The sequence below is a fragment of the Budorcas taxicolor genome, chromosome 4 (assembly GCF_023091745.1).
Source record: "Budorcas taxicolor isolate Tak-1 chromosome 4, Takin1.1, whole genome shotgun sequence".
In the NCBI taxonomy this organism is placed as follows: Eukaryota; Metazoa; Chordata; class Mammalia; order Artiodactyla; family Bovidae; genus Budorcas; species Budorcas taxicolor.
The window spans coordinates 116,398,056-116,424,255 of NC_068913.1; the positions used below are offsets into that span (position 1 = coordinate 116,398,056).

A 26,200-nucleotide genomic window follows, 5' to 3' on the forward strand; every position below is an offset into this window, starting at 1 on the left:
TTTTGAGATTTCAAAGACTGTCATTGTCACACCTCCCCACCCTCATCACTTAAGCAGAACTATAAAAATGTCCTCTATTTTAGAAGGGTTCTTCTGACAAGCATAAATGTATAAACATGAATAAAATTCACCACAGTGGTGACCTCCTTTAACACTCTGGCACTTATTTTTTACTCGTAACTATGAATGATTCCATGAATGATTTTTAGTGCTATTCATTTAGGCCACAAACATTTACTGAGGAATGACCAAAACAGAAAAAGACAGTTATCAGAATGGCACTCTTATCTAGTGAGGAGAGACAGACAAGACTAGTAAGTAAATACACACTGTGTTAGAGGCCGGTAAGCACAGAGGAGAGAACAGTCCACCAGGGGTGTGACGCAAGGAGGCACCTGAAATTTTCAACAGGGAGCCCAGCAAAGACCTCCCAGATAAAGGAAACTTGAGTAAATACCTAGAGGAAACGAGGGAGGAAGCCTTGCATGCATCTGAGGAGACGAGTCAGCACAGAGGGAACAGGAACTGCAAAGGCCCGAGGTGGACGGATCTCAGTAAGACCGAGGAGGTTAGGGAGGCCCAAGGAAGCGAGGTAGGGGAAGGGTTACTGCGAGCAACGTCTCAGAAGCGCCCGAGGGGATCCTGAAGATCAGGGAGACCCAGGTGGTCAGTAACAACTGGCTTTTTTTTTTATTCTTAACAAAATGGGAAGTAGCTGATGAGTGTTAAGCAGAGAAGTGATGTAACTTGACCTTCGCTACTTATTTATCTATTTACCAGTGTGGATCACTCTATGGATGAAAACCCAAGACTATCATTAATTTTTGTTATTGCTCAAGTTGGTCCAGCTCTTAGGAGCTCCTTGAGGTTGGCTCCTATGCTTTCAACAAGTCCCCATCTCAGTCAGCACTTCCTTGCTTTCAAGAGCCTTGGTCCTTTTTATTGCAGAACGTTGGTTACAAACCAAGATCTGGGCACTTGACAGGCTCACTGCTAGAAGTCACTGCTTCTAGGCTTTCAGTGGGGGACAAAGCTAGGAGATACACACATGCATACTAACACTTGCATACACATATACCTGGATTTCAGTATCTGTCCATATAAATACTAAAAACCATGAGTTTATATTGATACCTCTGATAACTCCATTCTAACACCACAAAAATCATTATAGAATAGTACTCGCTAGATTAGAGCATGTATGTGCAGTTTTTGTTTGATTCTGTCTTTAGCTTTATGGGTATCCAGTCAATACACTATTTTTCAGGGCTCAGTTTCTTCTCTACCCCCTTCACTGTGAATTTGGCTACACCTTTTAAGGTTCCCCGAGAGCCCAGACAGCTGTAATTGCTTATTTACAGGGTAGGTGAAACATTCCTATGGTTCCAAAAGTCAGAGCTATACAAAAAGATATATATAGCTTATTTAACCATTCTATTCTGTGTGGTTATTTAGGTTGTTTACAGTATTCTGCGAATTAAACAATGCTAGCAATTATTAACCTTTAATGGCACAAGTTTCTGTATTATTGAAGGCATATTTTCAGGATAGAATCTCAGAAAGGTCAAAAGATAAGTGCATGTATAGTTTGTGAGGCACTACCAACCTTCTCTCCAGACGATATGCTCCCATTTGCATTCCAGGCACATGAGTGCCCATTTCCCTATGGCCTTATCACAAATAAGCTGCTACAGTTCAACAACCCAACACCACAAAGTGCCTTTTCACTTTTCTTCGCTGCCTTTCCCATAACACTTCTGCTTCTCACTGTCAGAAAATATTCCAAAACTACTTTTAAGAAGCTCAGGGAAGAGCCAGCTCCATGACCTATCACAACAATGACCTGGCCATCAAATATGCTAAGACTATGGAAATCATTACCAGGCATTACACTGTTCAAAATGTGGTAATAATGTAAGCCTTTAAATGTAAGGCCACACTTCCAAAACAAACACTCTAACTTGACTGAGGTTAGAGGTGAGAGTTACTCATCCATTTAAATTAGGTCAATTTGATCATCTGAGTAAATCAAATGTTACAGTAACTGAATACTTACTTAAATCTAAATCCTTGTCTCAACTATACCTTTGAAAGGTTTACCTGTATTAAATCTGTGTAATTTCTATGACAAAAATTTCCACTTTTAATATTCCTTTGGAAGGCCTGTTTTCACTTCTCCCAAACATATTTGTCAAAAACCATGGGGAATTTTTAAGCAGCAAAGCCACTTTACTTCACAGGGTTTGTTGCCTTTATAGATAGAGGGTAAATGCTACATTTATTTTTTGATTGAAAGTCACAGTGAAAGCTCTGAAAGATGGCAGACTGTGTATATGGTATCACTTTGGGATAATGCCAGAAAGGCAAACCAAACTGCCAACTTGACTGAAAAGAAATTATTTTAATCAATTTTTAAAATAGCAAATAGAACTAGCTCACATTGTGGACTAAAGACGTGTCAAATCCTGTCTCTCCTAATTTAAATCTTCGTCAAAGAGTTTTGCCTTAGAAGTGTAAGATGCCTAAGTACAGTCAGTAATCTCCATTTCTAAAAATTTTAATTTCTTATTTAAATGTAAATTATTTAAAGATTAGTGTTTATTGCCCAACTTAATATACTATATAATCTAGTGGTTTGCACAAACTACCCTTGGATATCAATAATTTCCTATTTTAAGGGTTTTTACATTTCCGTAATCATTTAATAAATCTTACAAGTGAATCTTTCTGTTGACAAAGCAAATGTTATAAAGTTGTGGTTTAAATGTGTGTTTCTTCTACTTACTTCTGTGCTCCCTGAGACAACAGCTCTGTCCACGTTCACTAATAACGGTTCTTCCATCTGGCACACCCCCAGTGACCACTCCACACAACGGTGGTGAGCCCAACAAGTGCCTAACATGGTTAAAGTGAAAAGAAGCAAATAAGTAAACATTAAACATATTAATGCTAATAAGTAAAGATGTAAAACCCTTCAGTCGATTCTAACGTGTGAATATGCATCCTATATTTGTGATTCCACTAAAGCAGCCCTTCTCAAAATGCATCATCTGGGAACTTGCGATAAATGCCAGTCTTAGATCACAACCAAGACCTACGAATCAAACACTCTTGCCATGGTGCCCAGAAACCTATGTTAACAAACCCTGCAAGTGATTCTAACGCACACTGTATTAATGACTGTTTCTTCAAGAAATTAGTTTCTAGTCACTTTACTTAAATATTACTGTATTTTTATTTGATATATTTACATACATAAAGGAAATTTATTTCATACTTTATGCCAAACTATATATACACCACTCTTCCATTGCATTCCACACCAATCATCAATAACAGCTCAGTCTTTCAAATTCTCTATCACTTGAACAATTACATGCAGTTCAACGGCAGAATGAAATTTACTCAAAGCCCCAACTGCACTGAGTCATAAATATGGGCTACTACGCTGTATTACAGGACATTCACATGGCTAAGATCTATTATCCTTCGCTCCTACTTTAGGAAGACCCAGACTGCCATGGTCCCAAGTTTCCACAGATCCCTTTATAATCTCTCTTTGTGCAATTGTCAGATTTCCATGCCACTGCTGTCTACACAAGTGAAATGCAAATATTTATAAAAGCATCCACAGCCCAGTTATGGCCCTGTGCAGATGCTAAGTAAGTTAAACATAATTAGACAATTTATTTTACCTAAGCAGGCATACTTAACGAACATGTTTTTAACAACAGTGATAATTATTCCTAGATGAATGCTATTTACTATTAAGTTGATAATTGGCTCAAGTTAAAAAGCCTTGCAAGAATTAAGAGGTAGCTATTACTGAAGACTGGCTCATACCTGTAGGATCAAATAAAGCTTGGACATCAATGGCATCGGGAAGGCCAACCAGACTGAGCTCATCCCACAGTTTACCAGGCTGATCGTCTGAAGCGGTCTGCGTGCTCACACTGACGCAAGCCACGACACTCTGCTGAGGCCGTTCCCTGGAAAAGAACACAACACGAAACAGACGTGAAAGCGAGAACAAGGAGAAAACTGCTTCGCTTCATAACGACTTAAATATGAGGTATTGCCAAATCAATCTTAATTTATTTTGCATAAACTGCTTATAAAACAACTTCTAGGATGTATGTCATTGTTCATAGCATTAATATTAATATAAAACCGGGTAGCTATATCATGTAAGCAACAACTAAAAAAAAGTCTCCAAATCCATAATGAAATGTTATAAATCTCTAATTTTTTAATTGACACTCTACTATTCTAGTCAGGCACTGTATGTTGTCATATAAAATGAATATTTCCTTTGGCCTTACTTAAATGCTTAAAAAACATAACTTGAGCAAATCAGAAACCTCAAACATGCTTTATGGTAAGGGCTACCACCAACAGAGCCAGCAGTTAAGTTTACAGAAAGAAAGGTTATTTCCCAGGGGAAGTGAAAGCCCACTACGAGGTGTAACCAGGGAGGCAGGGGGAGGGGAACGTCTCAGCAAGCTTGACAGCCGATCTATGCCGCGACGTTACATGTACCCTCCGCTAAGACTTCACCTCACAAACCAGAAGTCAAAACCAAAACCAAAACAGCTACTGGTGACTTGGGAATAAGGGAAATAGTGTAACAACAGCAAAAAGTTCCTGATAAAAGTGAATGCTGAATAAGATATACCACAGATGGGAGGTTTCATACTTTCAAAGCCCTAAAACTTCAGATATTCATTGAGATTGGTAAGTAAACAATGACTGCTAATGTGTCTACCAGTAAACATGGGAAACCAGATGGTTGGCACTAAAACTTCAATTTTCTCCTGATATCAAAGTATTCAGTCTGATGATAATTCTGGATTAAGTCACTACTGAATATAGATCATAACTCACTGCACATCTGTCTGCTGGATATTTATCATGATTCCTATTAAGAGAAAATCAGCACAATGACCAGGGAACTAAACTTTTTTATACCTGGAATCATCGAAAGAGAAAAAGTATTAACATTTTTCAGTAAGAACATTTAAATATCAAACCATGTAAAAAATAACCAGTATTTTTTATGTGCAGCATCAGAAATGCACAGACTCACTTTTTTTAAAAAGTTCACCATGCTATGGTAATTCCAAGTCCACCATGCTATGCTATGCCCACGGTGAAACAAATGAGAACAAACCTTCCTGTAATTATGGTCTCTCCTTTCCTGAAAATACACCTTCATTACTGCCGCTGCTGCTGCTAAGTCGCTTCAGTCGTGTCCGACTCTGTGTGACCCCATAGACGGCAGCCCACTAGGCTCCCCCATCCCTGGGATTCTCCAGGCAAGAACACTGGAGCGGGTTGCCATTTCCTTCTCCAATGCTTGAAAGTGAAAAGTCAAACTGAAGTCGCTTAGTCGTGTCCGACTCTTAGTGACCCCATGGACTGCAGCCTACCAGGCTCCTCCGTCCATGGGGTTTTCCAGGCAAGAGTACTGGAGTGGGGTGCCATTGCCTTCTCCATTACTAGTCACTGCCAATTTATCAGGAGGAAAAAAGAGACCAACAGTTTGTCTATAACGATGAACGAATTGAGCATATTTTCTTTACACCAGAATTTGATGGGGGCACAGGTATAAGAACCAATGGAATGACTAAACATTCTATTACTAACGAGTTCCTAACCAGTAGGTTAGTCAAATTTGACTTTAAGGCTTTACAGTCAGTATGTAAGCAGACAATGTGATGTCAACCCTGAGGGTGACAGGAGTCCGGCTTAGTTAAGAGCAGAAATACACACCCCCCAAAGCTTAAGTCTAAAACAAACCAAAAAGAGAGGAAATTGTTCCTTGATTATACATTCTTATATTTAGTACACTATGAGGGAAAAACTATTTTAAAATCCTGCTTTTCAAATTAAAAAAAATTAACTGGCTGTCTATCTGGTTTACAACTCATTAGCAACATAAATATTGTAAATATTTAAAATCATTACCAAGCTAAATGATTGCCAAATTTTGAAAACATGCTTTATTCCTAAGGTCCATTAACTGGCCTGTTATCATCACTTAATAACTTGTTAAACACTTAAGTACATATAAAGACTTTCACTAAACCAAGGTTATTTTTACATAATTATTTTTAGCTCATAAAAATTTTCATTAAAAATTAACTAAGCTTATAAAATAAGTAAATGAAACCCAATTGTACTTCCCAGAACAGTTCTTTATTAATTGCCATCATTCAAGGCAGAACATCAGTATATAAGATATAACTTGGTCCAGTCCATTAAATTTACTAATGACTGATGGACTTTGTAAGTTTCCTGGACTCCACCCCCCCCTCCCGGACTTCTGATATAGTTTATTAGAATGTGAGCACTCAGTTGATTACAAAGGTAAGGTAAGCCATGGCCTTTAAAACATCAAAACTTTAAATATAGTACTTCTGAACTTCCTTAAACTGTTCCACCTTAAATTCTTTTAAAAGAGTTTTTCTTGTTATTGTTTCATTTCCTATTTCAGGTCTTCAAGGCATTGGCAGCAGTCCAAAAGAAGGAGCCAATCAAATAAGTACAACACAACAATGCCTCAGTCCTAAACTCTGGACAGCAGCCAGGCAGGCACTTGGGTGATTACATCATCACCCTCAAGGGCCAGAGCTGGCGAGCTTTCCAAGCTAAATTAATTTTTACACTTTCTCATCAACCACAGAAACTTCTACTCCCTCAACTACTAAAGTCAAGTCCATGTATGAAGATGGCCTTCGAACAAAACCAAAATAAATTTTAAAAATTTAACTCCAAAAATAAACATATTAGGTAAGAGTTTTAGGGAACTAAAACATCCATGAATATAGACATACATGTATGATTATACAAATGGTAAATGTTTTTTAATTACACTTGATTTGTAACTATATACATATATGTAAATTCTTTGATTTAAAAATGACCTTTAATTTTAGAAAGGATAGCTGTATTATAGTGTAAGTGTTTACAGGACAGTTCACCATTCTCCAAAGCGTAAATACAAATAAATAAATGACACTTAAAGGACATGAGTAGTAAAAACCACTTTGGTTTTGCTATTCTGTTATGTTATATTCTTACAAACTATTTAAAACATTTAGAAAAAGGAAAGAAAGATCTCATCAATTTTAAAAAATTTTCATTCCATTTATATGAATCCCCTCTAGGCTTATATTATGTTCTTTAAAGTTTTCTTCTTTTTTGTTAATATACAACTAAACTTTTTTTTAAACAAAGAAGTTTTTGAGAAAATGAATATTTGCTGGGTTAATGGTAAGTCATAAAGCATTGTATGGATGTTGGAAACACAAGAAATCGTTTGGTAACAATCCCATTCATATAGTCTTAAACATTTCAATGAAAATAAACTATATATAGTCTTACTGCATTTGACCCATTTCTATTCAAAATCGCTTACTTTCTCTGTCCTCTTTGTTTTCGTGGCGCCGAGTTTTGCGTTTTCTCACAAGTCCCATTGCTGTTGTCATCACCGTCTTTCTTGTTAGAAGGCTGATTTTTCCACGGCAAAATAAACCCAGGCGTTACTCTAAACTGTTTTAAGTCTCCTTGTCCTAAGGAACTTTTTTCACCACAGTAACAAAAAGCGCAGAGCTGTTCACTGGCAAAATGAAAAGGAAGAAAGACAGAGAAGTAGTTTTATTTAACGATTTCAAGTTCCAGACAACTGCAGAAATACTTGTGCTTTAAAATTAAATACTGTCTTTAGTGCAAGCTAAGTGTTTAAATCTATAGTAATTATACATTTACAATTCTATTTTTCTACAGCATGATTTTTAGAAATAATAAATATACCAGAAAATTATATTTGGTACTTAGAAAAACAATTTTCCTTTAAATCTGATTCAAAAAAAAAAAAATTAAAGTATTAAAAAGGAATAAAGTAAAAGCTAAGGCTGGACAAGATAGTATGGTTTAATGGCCACTCAACTATATCCCAGCTGTGTAAAGCAAGTGGTAACCAAATTTTATTTAACCAGATGGAACATTCATTATGCATAATACACACACAGATACACAGATACACAAATATAAATATAAGTGGGTTAACGAGCAGTTAGTGATGGAGGGGGAGGAAGGGATGAACAGGGTCTAAGAGCAGTGGGAACAGGATGAAACTGGAGCAGTGAGACCTTTCATTTGCTACACTGTAACTAAGGCAGGTACATGACATCACACACTGATCAAAACTCACAACTATGCAACACAAAGAATGAACACTACTGCAACTATGAACTTTAATAATAAGGTATCAATACTTCTTTATCAGTTGTAACAAAGATACCACACTAATGCAAGATGCTAACAACAGGGCAAACGGAGGCAGGGGAGGGTTGGGAATGGGACTCTTCCATCCGCTTAATTTTTTGTGTAAACCTGAAGTTGTTCTAAACAATAAAATCTATTATTTTTTTTAAAAAGAGACCACTTTAAAAGCTAAAGGACAAAAAAACAATATTATTTACGGAAAATATACTTAGTAAGAGAGCTTAGGAACAAAATAGAATGAAAAAGAACCACTCCTCTTGGATGTTTTTTCTCTTCACAACATATTCATGGGTGCTGCCCTCAAATCTTTCTCCTCAATTACTGAAGTTTCCACCATCAGCTCTGTGGTCTCTACCCCAGTCTTGCATTAACAGGTGACAGGAATTATTCACAATCTTTTCAGATAATGTTTAACATAAGTTTAATTCATATTGGACCTCTCTTGACAAACCGCCTTTAAAAAAAAAAAAAGTTACCTATTTTAAGTTTTTCCAATATTATCTATCTCCGTTTTGTAATAAATGTGCTGCCTATAGATACACACACACACACAATTACATGTGGTCTATTTTCAGGAAAATAAAGTCCAATGTGGGAAAAGTGTTCTTCTTGCCTCAAGGATGCTATCCACCAATATCCTTAGCCAGTATTTTATTAATTTTTAAGTTTTCTTATTTATAATTTTCTTTAAGCTACTAAGATGTACATTTTCTTCAGCATACCCTGTTTCTGGTTTGTTTCATTCCCTAGAAACATTACCTGTGAGGAGCAACAATCAGATGGACATCAACATCAACTGACTAGGAAATGGAGCAACACTTTTAAAGCATTAATACTAACAAAGAATAGTTTAACCTTCAATTTATATCCAAAACTATCACTCAAATGTGATGGTATAATGAAATTCTTCCCAAGTCTCTGTTCAGTTCAGTTGCTCAGTCATGTCCGACTCTTTGCAACCCCATGAACCGCAGCACGCCAGGCCTCCCTGTCCATCACCAACTCCCGGAGTCCACCCAAACCCATGTCCATCAAGTCGGTGATGCCATCCAACCATCTCATCCTCTGTCCATCTCATTCTCATCCTTCTCCTCCTGCCCTCAATCTTTTCCAGCATCAGGGTCTTTTTAAACGAGTCAGATCTTCACATCAGGTAGCCAAAGTATTGGAGTTTCAGCTTCAGCATCAGTCCTTCCAACGAACACCCAGGAATGATCTCCTTTAGGATACACTAGTTGGACCTCCTTGCAGTCCAAGGGACTCTCAAGAGTCTTCTCCAACACCACAGTTCAAAAGCATCAATTCTTTGGTGCTCAGCTTTCTTTATAGTACAACTCTCACATCCATACATGACCGCTGGAAAAACTATAGCCTTGACTAGACGGACCTTTGTTGGCAAAGTAATGTCTCTGCTTTGTAATATGCTCTCTAGGTTGGTCATAACTTTCCTTCCAAGGAGAAAGCGTCTTTTAATTTCATGGCTGCAATCACTGAACTTAGAAATTTCACCACACAACAGACCCACAACGAAACTATTTTTAGAGAACTATTCAAATTATTAAAGAAATAGGAAATGTTACAAGAGATGCAGGATATAAAGAGAGACAGCCCAGAGTAATTTATTGCTAAGTTAAAAGGACACGCAAGGGAAACTCCCGGCTTCTGCTCTGGAGGTGGAAAGTCACGGAGAGCTCTGGCTCCACGGATACAGATTCACTTTTCTTGAACACTTCTGATACAGAAGTCACAGAGCAGCCAATTCACGTGCAACTGAATGAAAGGTGCTTCCACGAAGAGAGGACACACAAGCACTTGCTTAACCTGAGGACGAGGCCCCCGGATGTCGTATAAGCAGACTTATGAATTCAGTGACAATTTTATAAATTGCTCCAGGCCAAGCGGAGGCGGTATGAGACTACACCGCATCTGGGACTCGCAGACACACGGTGAATTCTAGCCCTATCCCAGCTTCTCTCCGCACCCCTCCCCAGGACCTCAGGGCCACCCCTGGGGCCTGGGGAAGAGCCCTGGGAACACACCGGTCACGGGACAAGCCTGGGGGCAGAAGTGCAGCAACTCGGGGAGGAAGACACAGAGACCCAGCCAGATCTTCCTCCTCCACTTTCCCAGGGGGAACAAAAGCCACAGGCTGGCAGAGAGAGAGAAAAAGTTTCCACCTGCAATGCTCAAGACCAGCTGTAGATGGAGGAACGTGGTTGGGGGGGGGGGGGGGGGCGCCCCTCCATCATGGAGGAGGGGCAAGGCTCTGTCCTAGACCCAGACCAGGCCAGGTCTCCAACAGGGCCCCAGGACAGAGAGACACCTTGTTCACCTGCGAGCAAAGGTGAATCAGAACAAGAAATGTCCTGCCAATCCACTCCACACCATGAGTGGGAATGCAAAACAGCACAGCTACACCGGAAAATACTTCAGCATTTTAAAAAAATTACTTCTCTCTTAGGTATTCAGCTAAATGAAATAAAAATGCTATGGTTCACACCAAAACCTGCAAGTGAATATTTATCCCAATTTTATTCGTAACTGCCCCGAAGTAGAGAGTACCCAAATATCCCTTAACCGGGAAATGATAAACTGCAGCAGGCACCATAAACAAAAGCCACCTCAGCAATAAAAAGCAAACAGCTACTGACATATGCGACCACGCAGACGACTCTCCGAAGCATAAAGCCAAGTTAGAAGGCCAGAATCAAAAGGACGCACGATTCACAATTCTGTTCACATGATGTTATTGCAAAGGCAAAATTACGGGGTCAGAAAATAGGTAAGTGACTGCCTCGGGCAGAAGATGGGGTCAGGGGTGACAGCAAATGAGCCTGGGAGAGTTTTTCAGTGTGACGGAACTGTTCTTTACCTTTGTGGTAGTGATTATATGACAGTATGTGACCGTCAAAACCCACTAAATGGGTGAATTTTACTGTATATAAACTAAACCTGAGTTTTTAAAAATAAGCAAAAGGTCAGGGGGCCGACAAAGAAAACAGAAACAAGATGTATTTAAATCACTAGAAAATGAAGTGCTAGATGATCAATGCAGAGAGATATGAAAATGATAAAGCATTTATACCGATAAATCTAAGAAATCAACTAGGACTGTAAATATGAAGTTCAAATGAAATTCATGAAAAAACATGGTCAAAGCTACGGTTTTTCCAGTGGTTAGGTACAGATGTGAGCGCTGGAGCACAGAGAAGGCTGAGCGCCAAAGAATTGATGCTTCTCAACTGTGGTGTTGGAGAAGACCCTTGAGAGTCCCTTGGACAGCAAGGAGATCAAACAAGTCCATCCTAAAGGAAATCAACCCTGAATATTCACTGGAAGGACTGATGCTGAAGCTGAAGCTCCAATACTTTGGCCACCTGATGCGAACAGTTGGCTCATTGGAAAAGACCGTGATGCTGGGAAAGACTGAAGGCGAGAGGAGAAGGGGACAGCAGAGGATGAGATGGTTGGATGGCATCACCGACTCAATGGACTGGAGTTTGAGGAATCTCAGGGAGACGGTGAAGGTGTGGGAAGCCTGGCATGGTGCAATTCATGGGGTCGCAAGGAGTCAAACATGATTTGGCGACTAGACAACAACAACAAAAACATGAGTCTTGGGAATTCCCTGGTCCAGTGGTTAGGACTCAGCACTTTCACTGCTGGGCTGGGGGTTTGATCCCTGGTCAGGGAACTAAGATCTTGCATGCCTCAGGGTGTGGCCAAGGGGGAAAAGAAAAAAAAAGAAACATGAGCCTTCAGGGATATCATCTTAAAAACAAAATATATGCAACCAATAGAAAAAAATTATCAATGCAATAAAAAAAAGAAAAAGAGAAGAAAAGTATTGCTTTCACAGAGCTCACATAAAAGGGGGACAAATAATCAAATGAACTGCTGGGAAATAAAAAGTGTCACAAAGGGAAATAAAGCAGAAATAACGGGTAACTGCAGTGCAGACTGTTTATATTTTATCTTTCATTTTGAAAATTTTCAAACCTTCTCCAAGATGTAGAACATGGGAGGGATTTGAAATTTTTAGTATTATTGAAACATTTAATGTAAATAGAAGAGATGGTCATTAAAGACAGTTTGAGGGAAACTTGATCTATGTTTTAGAATCATCATTTCTGCAACTGCACTAAAAACAATCTGGACTGGGGAAAGCAAACAGAAGTGACAAAACCATCTAAAAGGCAACTGCTGCCTCCTAAAGGCAACGGGGACTTGAACCAAGAGTGGTAGGAAGTTCAGACGGTGAGGATTTCTCTGGGACATCTTCTAAAATCGAGCTACAAAATTTAGGGTGTGAGGTATGAGAAAAGACAGACATCAAGGATTAACTCAAAAGGTTTTGGCCTAAACAACTGGATGAATATTGGTAATATTTACTGAAATGAAGAAATCCTGGGGAGAAGATTTGGGGTAGGGAAAGGGTCGAGAATCAAGAGTGGTTCTGGGCCTGTTACAGTGCAGTGTCTAGAATACTTCCAAATAGTGATGTCAGGCAGAGAGATGGACAGCGAAGTCCAGAGTTCAGAGAAAGGGCGGCCCTGGAAATACAAATGTGTGTTCATCGGCACACAGATAGGACCTAGCTATCAGACTGAATAGAAGTGAACACGCTGAGGACTCCAGCATTACAAAGCTGGGGGGTCTCCACCGAAGCCAGCAAAGACAAAATGAGGAGGCAGATGTGCCAAGAGCAAAAGACAGAAAGCGTTTCACGGAGATGGGAACAGTCAACCGATGGATGCTTTCAGTTATATTCATGTCTTCCAAGAAAGATCTAAAAACTAACAAGACTGCAAAGCTGAAATATACACAGAGGTTATAACATCCTATATTTCTTTTTTTAAAAAATGAGAGAGGGTAAAGAACAAGAGTATAAGCTTACCTTTACAAGTAAATAAGAAAATCAGTCCTTATGCTCAGAGTTTAGACTTTTTCCTTTGTCTAGCAGCTGCACACTGGAAACACCCTGCTCTGGTCTGAGGGGAGCAGAGTAACAGGCCAGACCACCGCTCTGTCCTACAGCCACGCAAGCCCCAGACACACTGCACCCCAGGGACACACAGAGCTACCAGCTCTCAAATTCCACCCAGGTTTGCATCCTAAGCTTGCACTCTCTGAATTTCCTCTTGGTCAACTCACTGCCCTTCTTCCTGTCACTAATCTCTGACCCAGCTGCATTCCTTCTCGAACCTGATTTTGGCTTCCACACCAACAGAGACCAGCGAGCTTGCCGATTCCTCAGACACAGAACGCTGAAGGGCTGGGACCGGCTGCTTGCTGCTGTCCACTTCTGCTTCAGCATCCTCTTCTGCTGATTGTTCTTTGATTTCTGCTTAACAATAAAACAAGAGAATATAAAAGTCACTTTGCATTACATCACTCTTTGATGAATTTATCTATAATGCATATAGCATGAAGGAAAAAAAACTAAGTAACAAACAACAACATGTAACAAACACAGGAAAAACTTTTACATTTGTTGTTTAGCTGCTAAGCTGTGTCCGACTCTTTGCGACCCCATGGACTGCAGCACGTCAGGCTACATATAATCAAAATAATGCAAAACAGCATAGCTTTCCAAATTGCCACTGACTTAAGTTTCAATCTTAGTAAAACCTGTTAAGAACTGTTAAGAATTTTCAGGATTACAGCAAGTCCTCTACAAAACAAACATACTTTAAGGTGACTCGTAAAAAAATTTCTTCATAATTTATTAATTGAAATTACCATTAATTTAAAACAATCATGACACAGTCTCTAATTGTCAGCCATTCTAAGAGCAAAATGACTAAAAAGAACACACCTTGACTCCACTGCCTTTTTCAGTTAAGCTCAAGACTCCCACCCTGAACACTACACATACCTTCTTAGGAGGCAATCTAACTCTGAGAGGATTTTCAAACACCATTATTCCTAATATCGTTCTTCTCTTTAAGTAAAATGATACATCCACACTGTCTCCCACACTGTACTGTTAGACATTAACAGGCACAATTCCTCCACCAGCGCTCCTAATAAAATCCCATGCTCTTGGCGCCATCTTTCTTTCCTGGCGTGAAATTTACTGGTTACAGCTTTCTGCACCACCATCCCCAAACCAAAGAAAGAAAAGCAGCACACAGCAGTCTCAGCACCGTTCTCTCCTCTAGAGGGGCTGCCCTGCACTGCCTTCCCCCTCGATGGGCCTTCCTACACAGCATCTGTCCTCCTGCCATGCAGAGTTCCCTCCATCTCTGCTGGCGGCAAGAAAGCGACCAACCCAGGGTCTGCTCAACATTCCGGAAATGCAGGGGCATCAGGGATCACTACCGGCTTGGAGCCCTGAGGGCCTCTTCTCGAGCACCAGTTCCACCAACTACTAACTAGGCAGCATGATGTAGAAGTCACCTCTCTCAGCCTCAATTTGTTCCCCGTAACATTAGAAAACCACCTATATCTCATGAGGTTGTTTACAAAGATTAAAAGGTCTAATACCTGTCCCTTCAGCTGGTTTGAGGCCTCCAAATGTGAGTACAGCCCTCTATATGTCCTTTGAAGAGCATAATTATTATCCAGGTTTCAACAATCTCCCGTCTTCCTGAATTTTAAATCAGTATCTCTAGCCCTAACTCCTCTCCTGAGCTCCAGACCTCACTTTTGCTGCATACAAGGCACATCCAGCAGCTTTAACAACCACTTGAGGCAAGTTTGATTTCCTGCCTCTCAGATCACCACTTCACTAGGACTTCCCTATCAAAGTCTTCTAGATTCAAAATGAATTTTAGGGAGCTATTCTGACAGTTTCCCTGGTGCCTCAGACAGAGAAGTGTCTGTCTACAATGCAGGAGACCGGGGTTCAATCTCTGGGTCAGCAAGATCCCGGGGAGAAGGCAATGGCAACCCACTCCAGGACTCTTGCCTGGAAAATCCAATGGACAGAGGAGCCTGGGAGACTACAGTCCATGGGGTCGCAAAGAATTGGACACAACTAAGCGACTTCACTTTCACTTTCATTCTGACAGATAATTTTGAGAACTAGCAATTTGTTTAGTTAGACTGTAAAGCCTGTCAAATCATTAATGATGAAATGAGGCATTAGAGATGATTCTGACTTTCCTATTTAAAATAATGGTTCTTTTTCAAGTTGAAACAGAAAAGCTGACCATAAATTAAGTAGTGCTTGTGGAGCCTATTAATCACAGTGTCTCTCCTGTCTACCCCAGCCACAAAACTGGTACAGAATCAAATCTACAAATACAAAATACATCTGTAGCAAAGAAGGATTATAAAAAGTTCTGCAGTTTTTAGTATATAAAGATGTTAAATTTCTGTATAACAAAGGACTTCATAAACAAAATTTTAAAATATATCACAGATGGAAACACATGTGATTTGTATCCCCAAGAAAGTATTCAAGTCCAGAATATGTAAAGAATTCCACAGATGAATAAGGCACATAACCCTGTAGAAAAAAATGGACAATGGACAAAAATCCACGCTCTCTGTTATTCAAGTCTTAGTAGGGTTTGACTTTATTTCCCAGCCTTTCTTGCAGCTCAGCATGGCAAGCTCTCACCAATAGAATGTGACCAGAAGGGACCCTGCGATTTCTTCATCACCTGAAAGGGAGGGTGCTCTGGACCAAACTATGTTCCATCTTTTGTATGGACTAGACCACAGAGCTGTCAGCAACCCTTCTGCAATAATGCAGAAGGGAACAGCAGTCTGAGGAGGGCAGAGAAACTAGACGGAAGGAACCTGGGTCTACAAATAACCACAAGGAACAAAGACATCTCATCAGCCTGGACCGCGCCCTCTCAGAAATACTACACGAAGGAAAAATGAATATCCAAGCCACTGCTGTATCTGGGCATCTCTGTTACAGCAGTTTAACCCATGCTCTAATTAACACAGAAAATGGCACCAGGTGTGGAGAAGTGCCACAACAAAAACTGAAAATGGGTGGGCTGACAAGCAGGCAAGAAAACAGTAATGGCAGTGTTTGGAAATCAACTGACACCTTTGATGCTGTATCAAAACATGGGTAGTGCTGTGACCTGCAGTAACTTGAAAGGCAGACCAGCTGCCTCCAGAGCTCTAGGAAAAGCATCTGGAGAGACACATAAGTTATTCTGTGGTGCCTGCCCTCTAGCGCTTTTGCAACCAAAGACAGAAAGGAACACGGGACTGCTTGAGAGAGTCTCTGCCCACAGGGTCAGACACAGCTGAGCACATACATACCCAAAACACTATGCGTGCCAGGTCACTTCAGTCGTGTCCGACTCTGTGGACTATAGTCTGCCAGACTCCTCTTTCCATGGGTTGCCATTACCTCTTCCAAGGGATCTTCCCAAACCAGGGATCAAACCTGAATCTCTTAAGTCTCCTGCGTTAGCAGGCAGGCTCTTTACCACTCGCATGACCTGGGAAGCCCCCAAATACCACAAAATGACAAAATACTATAAAGTGACCATGTATAAAAACACTTTATAAAGAAGCATTTCATTTCTACCCAGAGCACATGTGTACCATTTCCATTACTAGGTAACAAGAAAGGGTAAGAGTCAAGAGAAGAGATGAGAACTATAAACGAGAAATAAGAGGGCCTCAGAAGTTTACAGACAGTGGGTCAGGTGGACGAGGGTCATGGCACTACTTCCGCTCAGAGCATGTTTCTGCTAAAAGCCAGCTCCAGTTAGCTTCACCCCCAAATCAGGAGCCCTCCAATAGGGTATGGCCTGCCTGCTCTCTCTTAATATCTCGCTAACTACCACTAGGGCCTCTAGTTAAAACTTTTCTTCTGGCAAATCGAGGCACAATCTCAAGTATTTCCTTGTTTTTATCCCCCTGCAACAGAAAATACATAACACCATAAACAATTTGGGGGTTCTGTTTATTGCTTATTGCACCAAACACAGGAGGCAGCGCCCCACTACACACTCTACAAAGCGGCTGCTGTATCTGTGTTGCAAACCAGAGCCTAGCACAGAACCTAGATGCTCACTAACTGTTTAATTGACTGATTAATTATATGTTGTGTACTGTGTAAAGCAAGCAAATAACCCTTCTTGTAAGGCAACACATAAATCAGACAAAGCACAAGACGACAGAAACCAAACCTGTAACGGGCTGCGTGTGCTCCGTCCCCGCCTGCTTTCTGTGGCCCTGTGGACAGCAGCCCGCCGGGCCCCTCTCTGCCCAGGCGATTCTCCCGGCAAGAATACTGCGGTGGGCTGCCACTGCCTTCCCCGGGGGGTCTTCCCGACCCAGGGATGGAACCTGTGTCTCTCATGGCTCCTGCACTGGCAGGGGGATTCTCTACCACTGTGCCACCTGGGAAGCCCCTTCATGGGCTGTTATTTGGTAATTACATTCATCAACACCAACATCCATTTTCTACTGCTTACCCAAACCATATGCATGCTTCTATGCTTTCGGCAACCACTAAGTAGAATACAAATTATTTTTCTCTCTCCTAACTTCATCTCCACAGAACTGGCAATACTTTTCTTGCTTCCTTTATATAAAATTCTAAGACTACAGAAGAAAACATATCTAAGAAACTGCGTGATCATGTCCTTTCCTTCTTTTGAACAGTGGTGCTCAAAAAAAGTATGCATTCTGAATTACATTTTCCAGTTGTGTGTTTGTAGCTTACTGAATCTAATGTATCCACTACATCCAAAATGTGCTATAAAGCTAAACAATTAGCACAGTATCAGAAATAGCAAGTATTTTACTTATATCTTTATTCACTAAACTACTTAAAAATGTTGACACTGATTAATAATATACTGCTTTCACAGGGCATATAAAGACTTTAAAATGTAAGCTAACTATAAATATATACACAAAACTGTCAAACAGTGGTTCCCTAGAAGCTAACACTTGTTACAGCTAACTTAATTCTCTTTATAACTTATCCACAGTTTCATAAATACAAACATATATTACTATTATACTTTTAATGTGATTTTTTTGATGCAATTTTGATGCAAGCACAAAAGAATTAAGAAAAAGATTCTAATACTTATCAAGACCTCAAAATAGTTAATTAATTTAATTAATACTATTAATTAAAATACTAATTGTTAAAATCCAACTGCTCTCTGGGTGTATTATTTAGTTTAAAATACTTCCTCTTGTTTTTTCTATATACCTTTAAAAAATTTTTAATGGATACTCATTTTTTGCAACTAATAGAAGAAATTAAATAAAACCCAACAAATTACAGTATACATCATCACCATATAATAAGTTATTTATAGCAATCTTTATCTTCTCCTGAGTCTTATTTTTATTTCGGCCTAAAAACCCAATGCAAAAATAATATGAAAATATTTAAAGAAACATCTTCATGGTTAACATTTAGTACACGCTTCCTCTCTCCTAGGCAACTGTTGTAGGTGGTTAAAGGCGTGAACTTACTTAAACTCGCCTGATGAAGACAGCTGCTGGGCCTCAGGCTTTACACAAGCTAGGAAGTTAGTCTGCTACTGGGTCACAGATGCAGTAGGAGACACAAGACTCCTGCACCGAAGGCAAAGGACTGTGCCCCTCACTGCAGCGAGCAGCACAAGCGTGAGGATGGCACTGGCCCCCAGGAGTCATGCGGGCAGAACCGTGGGTCCAAACGACCGTCTGCACGTGCAGTGAACTGTACTACAGGACCAGAGAGGGTGGGGAACCACTGCTTTTAGAGCGAGCATTAAACAAGCCTGTGCCTTGTCCCTGAGGGAGATGTGACCCCGTTCCTCAAGGCTGCTCACTGCAAACCCTGGGAAAGAGGCCCAGACCAGAATCGGTCCAGGCCTTCTGTTCTTGGCACACCCAGTAAGATCTGTCGGGTGCAACGGACCCACGGAGGGGTATCCCCCAACCACAGCTACTATCACATCCCTATTCTACATGTGACGAAGCAAGGGTAAGAGGTGAAGGGGCTCTGCTCAAGGACACAATCAGCAGGGGAGTCTGGATTCAAACACAGGCAGTGTGGCTCCAGAACCTGAACAACTAATCACTACTTCACGGAATGTGAGTTGAAGTGAAGAAACTGAAGAAATCAAAATAACCGCAGAACTGAAAACAAGAGGATCACAGGAGGGGCCTCCCTGGTGGCTCAGGGGTAAAGAATCCACCTGGCAATGCAGGGGTCACGGGTTCAATCCCTGGGCCAGGAGATCCCGCATGATGCAGAGCACCTAAACCTGTCACGACGATGGCGCCTGGGCTCTAGGGCCCCTGCGCCCCAGCTACTGAAGCCCTCACGCCCTGGAGTCTGTGCTCTGCAGCCAGAAGCCCACACGCCGCAGCGAGAGCAGCCCCGGCGCGCCGCAGCCAGGGAAAAGCCCAGGCAGCACGAGGCCCAGCACAACCATAAATGAGGAAACAATTTTTTAAATATTCTTTTTTAAAAACAGAAGACTGCATGAAGCAACCACCACTCTGGAGACAATGTTGGTAACATTGGTAACATGCTGGATGGACTGGAGAAAAGACCCAGAAGAATCTGAAACAGTGGAAATGCTGCAAGACTACTCAAGGAAGCACAACACACACAACAAATACGTGTAACTGCTGCTACCTGACAAAGAAAATACACCGAATGAAAAGAATATTCAAAGCTGGCTAAAAATCTACATCCAAAACACTAAGATCATGGCATCCAGTTCCATCACTTCATGGCAAGCAGATGGGCAAAAAATGGAAACAGTGACAGACTATTTTCTTGGGCTCCAAAATCACTGCAGACGGTGACTGTAGCCATGTAATTAAGACTCCTGCTCCTTGGAGGAAAAGCTATGACAAACCTAGACAGTGTATTAAAAAACAGGGACATCACTTTGCCAACAAACGTCTGTATAGGCAAAGCTATGGTTTTTACAGTAGTCATGTATGGATGTGAGAGTTGGACCATAAAGAAGGCTGAGCGCCGAAGAATTGATGCTTTTGAACTGTGGCGTTGAAGAAGACGATTCTTGAGAATCTCTTAGACAGCAAGGAGATCACACCAGTCAATCCTACAGAATCAATCCTGAATATTCACTGGAAGGACTTGATGCTGAAGCTCCAATACTTCAGCTACCTGATGCAAAAACTGAGAAGACCCTGATGCTGGGTAAGACTGAAGGTAGGAGGAGAAGGTCGTGACGGAGGATGAGATGGTTGCACGGCATCACCAACTTGATGGACATGAGTTTGCGTGAGCTCCGGGAGATAATGAAGGCCAGGGAAACCTGGCGTGCTGCTCCATTAGATCACAAATTAGCAAGTGAACTTTTAATAACAATATCCTGGCTGAGAGAATCTAATAAACAGGTATCAAGTTTCATACACTATCTAAGGAAACAAGAGGCTAGCTATATATTCTATTCAAGTGCCCCCCAAATTTACATAAACTAGCACATGTTAGAATGCAGAGAAAACCCCAGAAAAATGTGTACTTCACTAACAGCAGACTAGGTAATTTGAAACAAACCTCCAGTTGAACACAAATAAGAAAACTCAGTGAAATATTTTTTAAAGTGAAAAGAGTCTTAAAAGCATCACAAACTTAACAAGATAGTAAGGAATTATGAGACAAAACCGCAGGGAAGGGGCAGCAAGCAAGGTGAGCCTGGTGTTCAGGGCTGCCTTTCCCAAGGGGGTGTCAGCTGCCTAGGAAGAGGCAACTAAGAGCACTCGCTCTGACTTTTAAGACACATGGATAGTTCTAGAAGCCTGCAACATCCTGGGAACTCAGGGTGGCAGGAACCCCAGAGGGCTGGGCGTTAACAGGAAGAGTGAAACAGAAATCAGTTTCTGCAAGGACTGCTGCACAGCGCTGAGTCACGTGCTTGGAACAGAAAATGGAGTGTAAACGTGAACTGAGGTGGTCCTTAAAAACGAGTGCCCCTAGGTACCAGGAAAAAAAGAAATCAAAGAAAAACTACCCTTGAGGGGAAAAAATGATCACCAATCTGTTTCTACAAATACACTGTCACGTATATTATCCTGTACACAAACACAGATAATCAGTCATCTGAGGAGACAGGATTACACAGGCAAGAATGAGCAGAAACAGCTGAAACAAACCCACAGACTTCAGATATTAAAATAATCAAACAATTTTAAACTAACTGTATGTATTATGTTAAAAGTAATAGAATTCAAGCATTAAAGTTTTCAGGAGGGAACTAAAAATTATTTTAAAAAAACGCAAACTTGAAAAAAAAATAATAAAGAACTTTTAAAACGTAACACATGGGGACTTCCCTGGTGGTCCAGTGGTTAAGACTCTGGGCTCCCAATGCAGGGTGCCTGGGTTCAATACCTGGTCAAAGAACTAGATCCCACATGCCCCAACTTAAGCCTGGAGCAGCCAAATTAAAAAGAAAACAAACACATGGACTAACTTGATACATTTAATAAGAGGTTAGATAGCTAAAAGGGGTAAGAAAACTGTAAGATCTGCCTAGAAGAAAGGACACAGGGACAAAAGTATAAAAAATCCAAAACAGAGGGTAAATGACTCCAAACACAGTAAATCAGTCTAATGAACCTTCAAGTAGAAGAAAGAATGAATGGTACGAAAGCAGTATTTGAATATATAGTAGCTGGGAATTTTTCAAAGCTGATGAACATGGCAAGAAACCTCAAATTCCAAAGCATAAAAAGTGTACCAAACCAATACAACAGTTAGCAATGAAAAGTAATAAAACAAGGATAAAATTCACAGGAACACTTGGAAATGTTTTAAATTCTCTTAAACATCATAGAAGTGAAAGAGGAGGTGCACAGTCCAAGAGGGAGGGGACATATGTATACCTGTGCCCAACTCACGTTGATACACAGCAGAAACTAACACAGTATTGTAAAGCAATTATCCTCCGATTAAAAATTTCAAAAAGTCAAAGGGGAGACCAAACTTACAATTGAACACCATTTATAAAATAAGAACTATAATATTCAAACCCAGGGAAAGCACTAGAAATCATGTTAAAAGAAATATCAACCTTCAATACCCTTTTCCCCTTTGGGTTTAGTAATTACTAAAAATATATATATATAATAATAATCAAACATCTACATCGTAAGTTGGAAACAACATCCACAAAAGTTTCTTACAGTTAGTATGTAACAAATGAGTTTAATACCAATCAAACATACAAAAATAAATTATATTTTCATATATCAGTAATGTACAATTTGAGGCCAGTTTGTGCTGGGGGTTTTTTTTTTTGGAGGGGCGGGAGGGTGGACCCCAGGTGGTGCAGTGGTAAAAAATCCACCTGCTAAGGCAGGAGACACAGGTTCTATCCCTGGGTCGGGAAGATCCATTCGGGGAGGAAATGACAACCCACTCCAGTATTCTTGCCTGGAAAATCCCATGGACAGAGAAGCCTGGCAGGATACAGTCCATGGGGTTGAAAAGAGTCGGGACACAACTTAGCAACCAAGAATGCCTTTTCTGTGTGTGTCATTTATAATAGCTCCTCTTCTTGGGGCTTTTAGTGAGTTTCACCTCTAGATCTGCTAAACTCATTCAAATATAAAGGTTAATTAAATATCATGTCTAGACTTTCAGGTAAAACACAATATCCATTAAAAATGTCTCCACAAAGAATTATTGTACAGACAGTTCTGGCTACACAGAAACTCCAGAAAAACAGGCTTAGTGAAGTCTCATGATCAAGGCAGAATTTCTGAAAAGGAAGTTGGAGTGGGTATTCACAAAGAGTTGAGGTGATTCTTAGAAAAAGACTTGGATAATTGAGAGATTGGTCTATACTGAGAGAATGCCGAGATACAAGCACCACCCATTTTATGTTCCTTCATCATGAAAAATGAGGTCCCCTAGGCAAGACTGACATTTACTATGAACTAAAAGTACTGGATAAAACTGTTAATGATATAGTCTTAAAGATGTCATTTAACCATCTGTTAATCAAAATATGGAAGGAAGGATTCAAGCCAATGCTCACCAACTCTTCAGATTCTTGACAACAGAACTGATGTTCCAAGGAAAATTTGGGAAAAGTTCCCTCCAGCGGACTTTGAAAACTCTGCAGCCTAGAAAAGCTAACAATCTAAGTCAAAATTCTAATAAAAAATATAAAGCTGGACAGAGAGAAATACAGTTCTTACCAGGGGCTAGGAGTGGGGGAAATAGGGAGCTGTTGGCCATTGGGTAGGAAGTTGCGGTTATACAGAATGAATACGTATGGAGATCTATGTACCAGCAATGATGACTATAGTTAATAGTACTGTAATATTGAATACTGAAAACTTGCTAAGAGAGTAGATAACAGATTTAAAATTAAAAAAAAAAAAGGAGAAGCTATATTGATTTCAGACACAACAGATTTCACAGCAAGTAAAAGTATCAGAATAAAAAGGAACATTACATAACTGTATGTATATATGATACATCAATTCTCCAACGACACATAACAATTCTTAACACATATGCACCTAACAACAGAAGTCAAAATACATGAGGCAAAAATGGAGAGAACTGAAAGGACAGATGTATGAATCCACTCTCATACAGAGGGACGTTCACAGCCATCTATCAAAAAGAGATGCAGCAAACAGAAAATCTGTAAGACAGCTGAGCTCTACACCACCATCAACCAACTGGATATAATGGACTACTTCATCCAACAACAGCAGCATACACATTCTTCCACAGCTCAGATGGAAGTTCTACCAACAGACCAGATACATTTGTTTCTGTGCCTTGGAACAAATTTAAAATGATAGATGTCATAGAATGCCTGCTCTCAGCACCAACAGAAGGGGAATTGGCAGCACTGAATGTATACATAACAAACAAAGAAAGATCTAAAAACCAATAAACCAAGCTTCCACTTTATGAAACTAGAAAAAGAATAGCAAGTTAAATACAAAACAAGGCAGAAGAAAAGAAATAACACAAATTAGAGCAGAAACCAATGAAATTGATAATAGGAAATCAAAGTGGGGGGCGGGGGTGGAAATCAGTGAAACCAAAAGCTGTTTCTTTGAAAAGCTCAATAAAATTGATAAGTCTAGCTAGCTTATCTAAGAAAAGAAGAGAGAAGATGGAATTACTAATATCAGAAATTAAAGAGGGGCCACCACTAGGTCCCATGGGCATTAAAAGGATACTAAAGGAATACTATGAACAAATCTATGCCCACAAATCTGAAAACCTAAATGAAATGGGCCAGTTCCTTGAAAGGCACCATCTGCCAACACTCTGGCAGCTCAGGTGGTAAAGAATCCACCTGTAATGCGGGGAGACCTCAGTTCAATCCCTGGATTGGGAAGACCCCCTGGAGAAGGGAACGGCTACCCACTCCAGTATTCTGACCTGGAGAATTCCATGGATTGTATAGTCCATGGAGTCGCAAAGAGTCGGACACAACTGAGTGACTTTTAAAGCAAAGCAAAAGCATCACTAAAAGAAACAATCTGAATGGGCCTACATCCGATAAAGAAACTGAATCAATAATTAATAAACTTCTAAAACAGAAAGCACCAGGCACAAGTGGGTTCACTGGTGAATTCCACTAAACACTTAAGGAAGATATTATACCAATTCTCTACAATCTCTTCTGAAAGACAGCAGCAGATGGATTATTTCCCAACTCATTCTGTGAGGCCAGCACTACCGTAATACCAAAAATAGACATCAAAAAAGGGAAAAAAGAAAAACCCCAAACTGACAGATCAATAGCTCTCATGAACACAGATGCAAAAAGCCCTCAACAAAATTTTAATCGATTAAATCTAAAAATGTATATAAAGAATTATACACCACAACCAAGCAAGATTTATCCCAGGTACACAAGGCTGGTTCAACATCTGAAGATCAATAAATGTAATCCATTACATCAATAGGCTAAAAAAGAAAAGTCACATGATCGTATCAATAGATGCAGAAAAAGCATCTGACAAAAATCACAACAGCCATTCATGACTTTAAACAACAACGAAACAACTTTCAATAAACTATTAGTAAGAATACAGGGGAACTTTCTCAATTTGACAAAGAATTCCTAACAAAAAGCCTACACCAACCCTCTGTTTTGTGGTGAGAGACTAAAGCTTTCCCACTAAGACGAGGAACAACTCCTTCTGAACATCATCTTTAAGTTCCAGCTACTGCAACAAGACTTGAAAAAGAAATGAAAGATATACTGATTTAGAAGGAAGAAATAAAAAAGTATCTTCTGTTCAAAGCCACGATGACTGTCCATGCAGAAAATCTGGAAGAAACAACAAAGTCTCCTTGTCTATATAGCAAGGTCTCTGGATACAAGGTTAATGTACAAAAGTAAATCACTTTCCTATACACCAACAATGAACAAGTGACATTGGAAATAAATTTTAAAATTCACATTAGCACTCCCCTCAAAAACTACTTCGGTATAAAGCCAACAAAATACGCACAAGATTTATTTAATACATGTCTAAAACTACAGAACTCTAATGAAGAAAAATCACCGCAGTAAGCAGTTATTCCATGTCAGTGAACTATAAAACTCAGCACTACCAAGACGTCAGTTCTCCCCAATTTGATCTATAAACTCAATGCAATCCTAATCAAAATCCATCAAGTTATTTTGTGGATATCAACGAATTGATCCTAATATGAGTACCCTCCCTGGCAGTGCAATGGTTAAGACCACCACAGAAGGAAACCCAGATGAGCTTGGGTTCAGCAATGACATTTTAGATACAACATCAAAAGCATGATGATGAGAGAAACAAATGACAGGTCAGACTTGATTAAAATTTAAAATTTCTGCTCTACGGAAAACACTGCCAACTAGTAGATATATAAAGAAAAGCCACAGCCTAGACAAAATATTAGCAAAAGACGCAGCCTATGAAGGACTGTTGCCCAAAATATATGAAGAACTCTTAATTCTCACCATTCAATCCAGCA

At 40.0% G+C, this 26,200-nt stretch overlaps 1 protein-coding gene across 1 annotated transcript in view; it reads right to left on the reverse strand.

Moving 5' to 3' along the window:
• Positions 1-26,200, reverse strand: part of KMT2C (lysine methyltransferase 2C) — a 257,816-nt gene that overhangs the window by 148,712 nt on the left and 82,904 nt on the right. Inside the window, exons 3-6 of the mRNA XM_052638894.1 lie at positions 13,495-13,636; positions 7,421-7,621; positions 3,844-3,989; positions 2,786-2,895 (exon numbers count right to left, since the gene is read on the reverse strand). Coding sequence (XP_052494854.1) covers positions 2,786-2,895; positions 3,844-3,989; positions 7,421-7,621; positions 13,495-13,636 — 599 coding nt within the window. The remainder of the gene's footprint in view (positions 1-2,785; positions 2,896-3,843; positions 3,990-7,420; positions 7,622-13,494; positions 13,637-26,200) is intronic.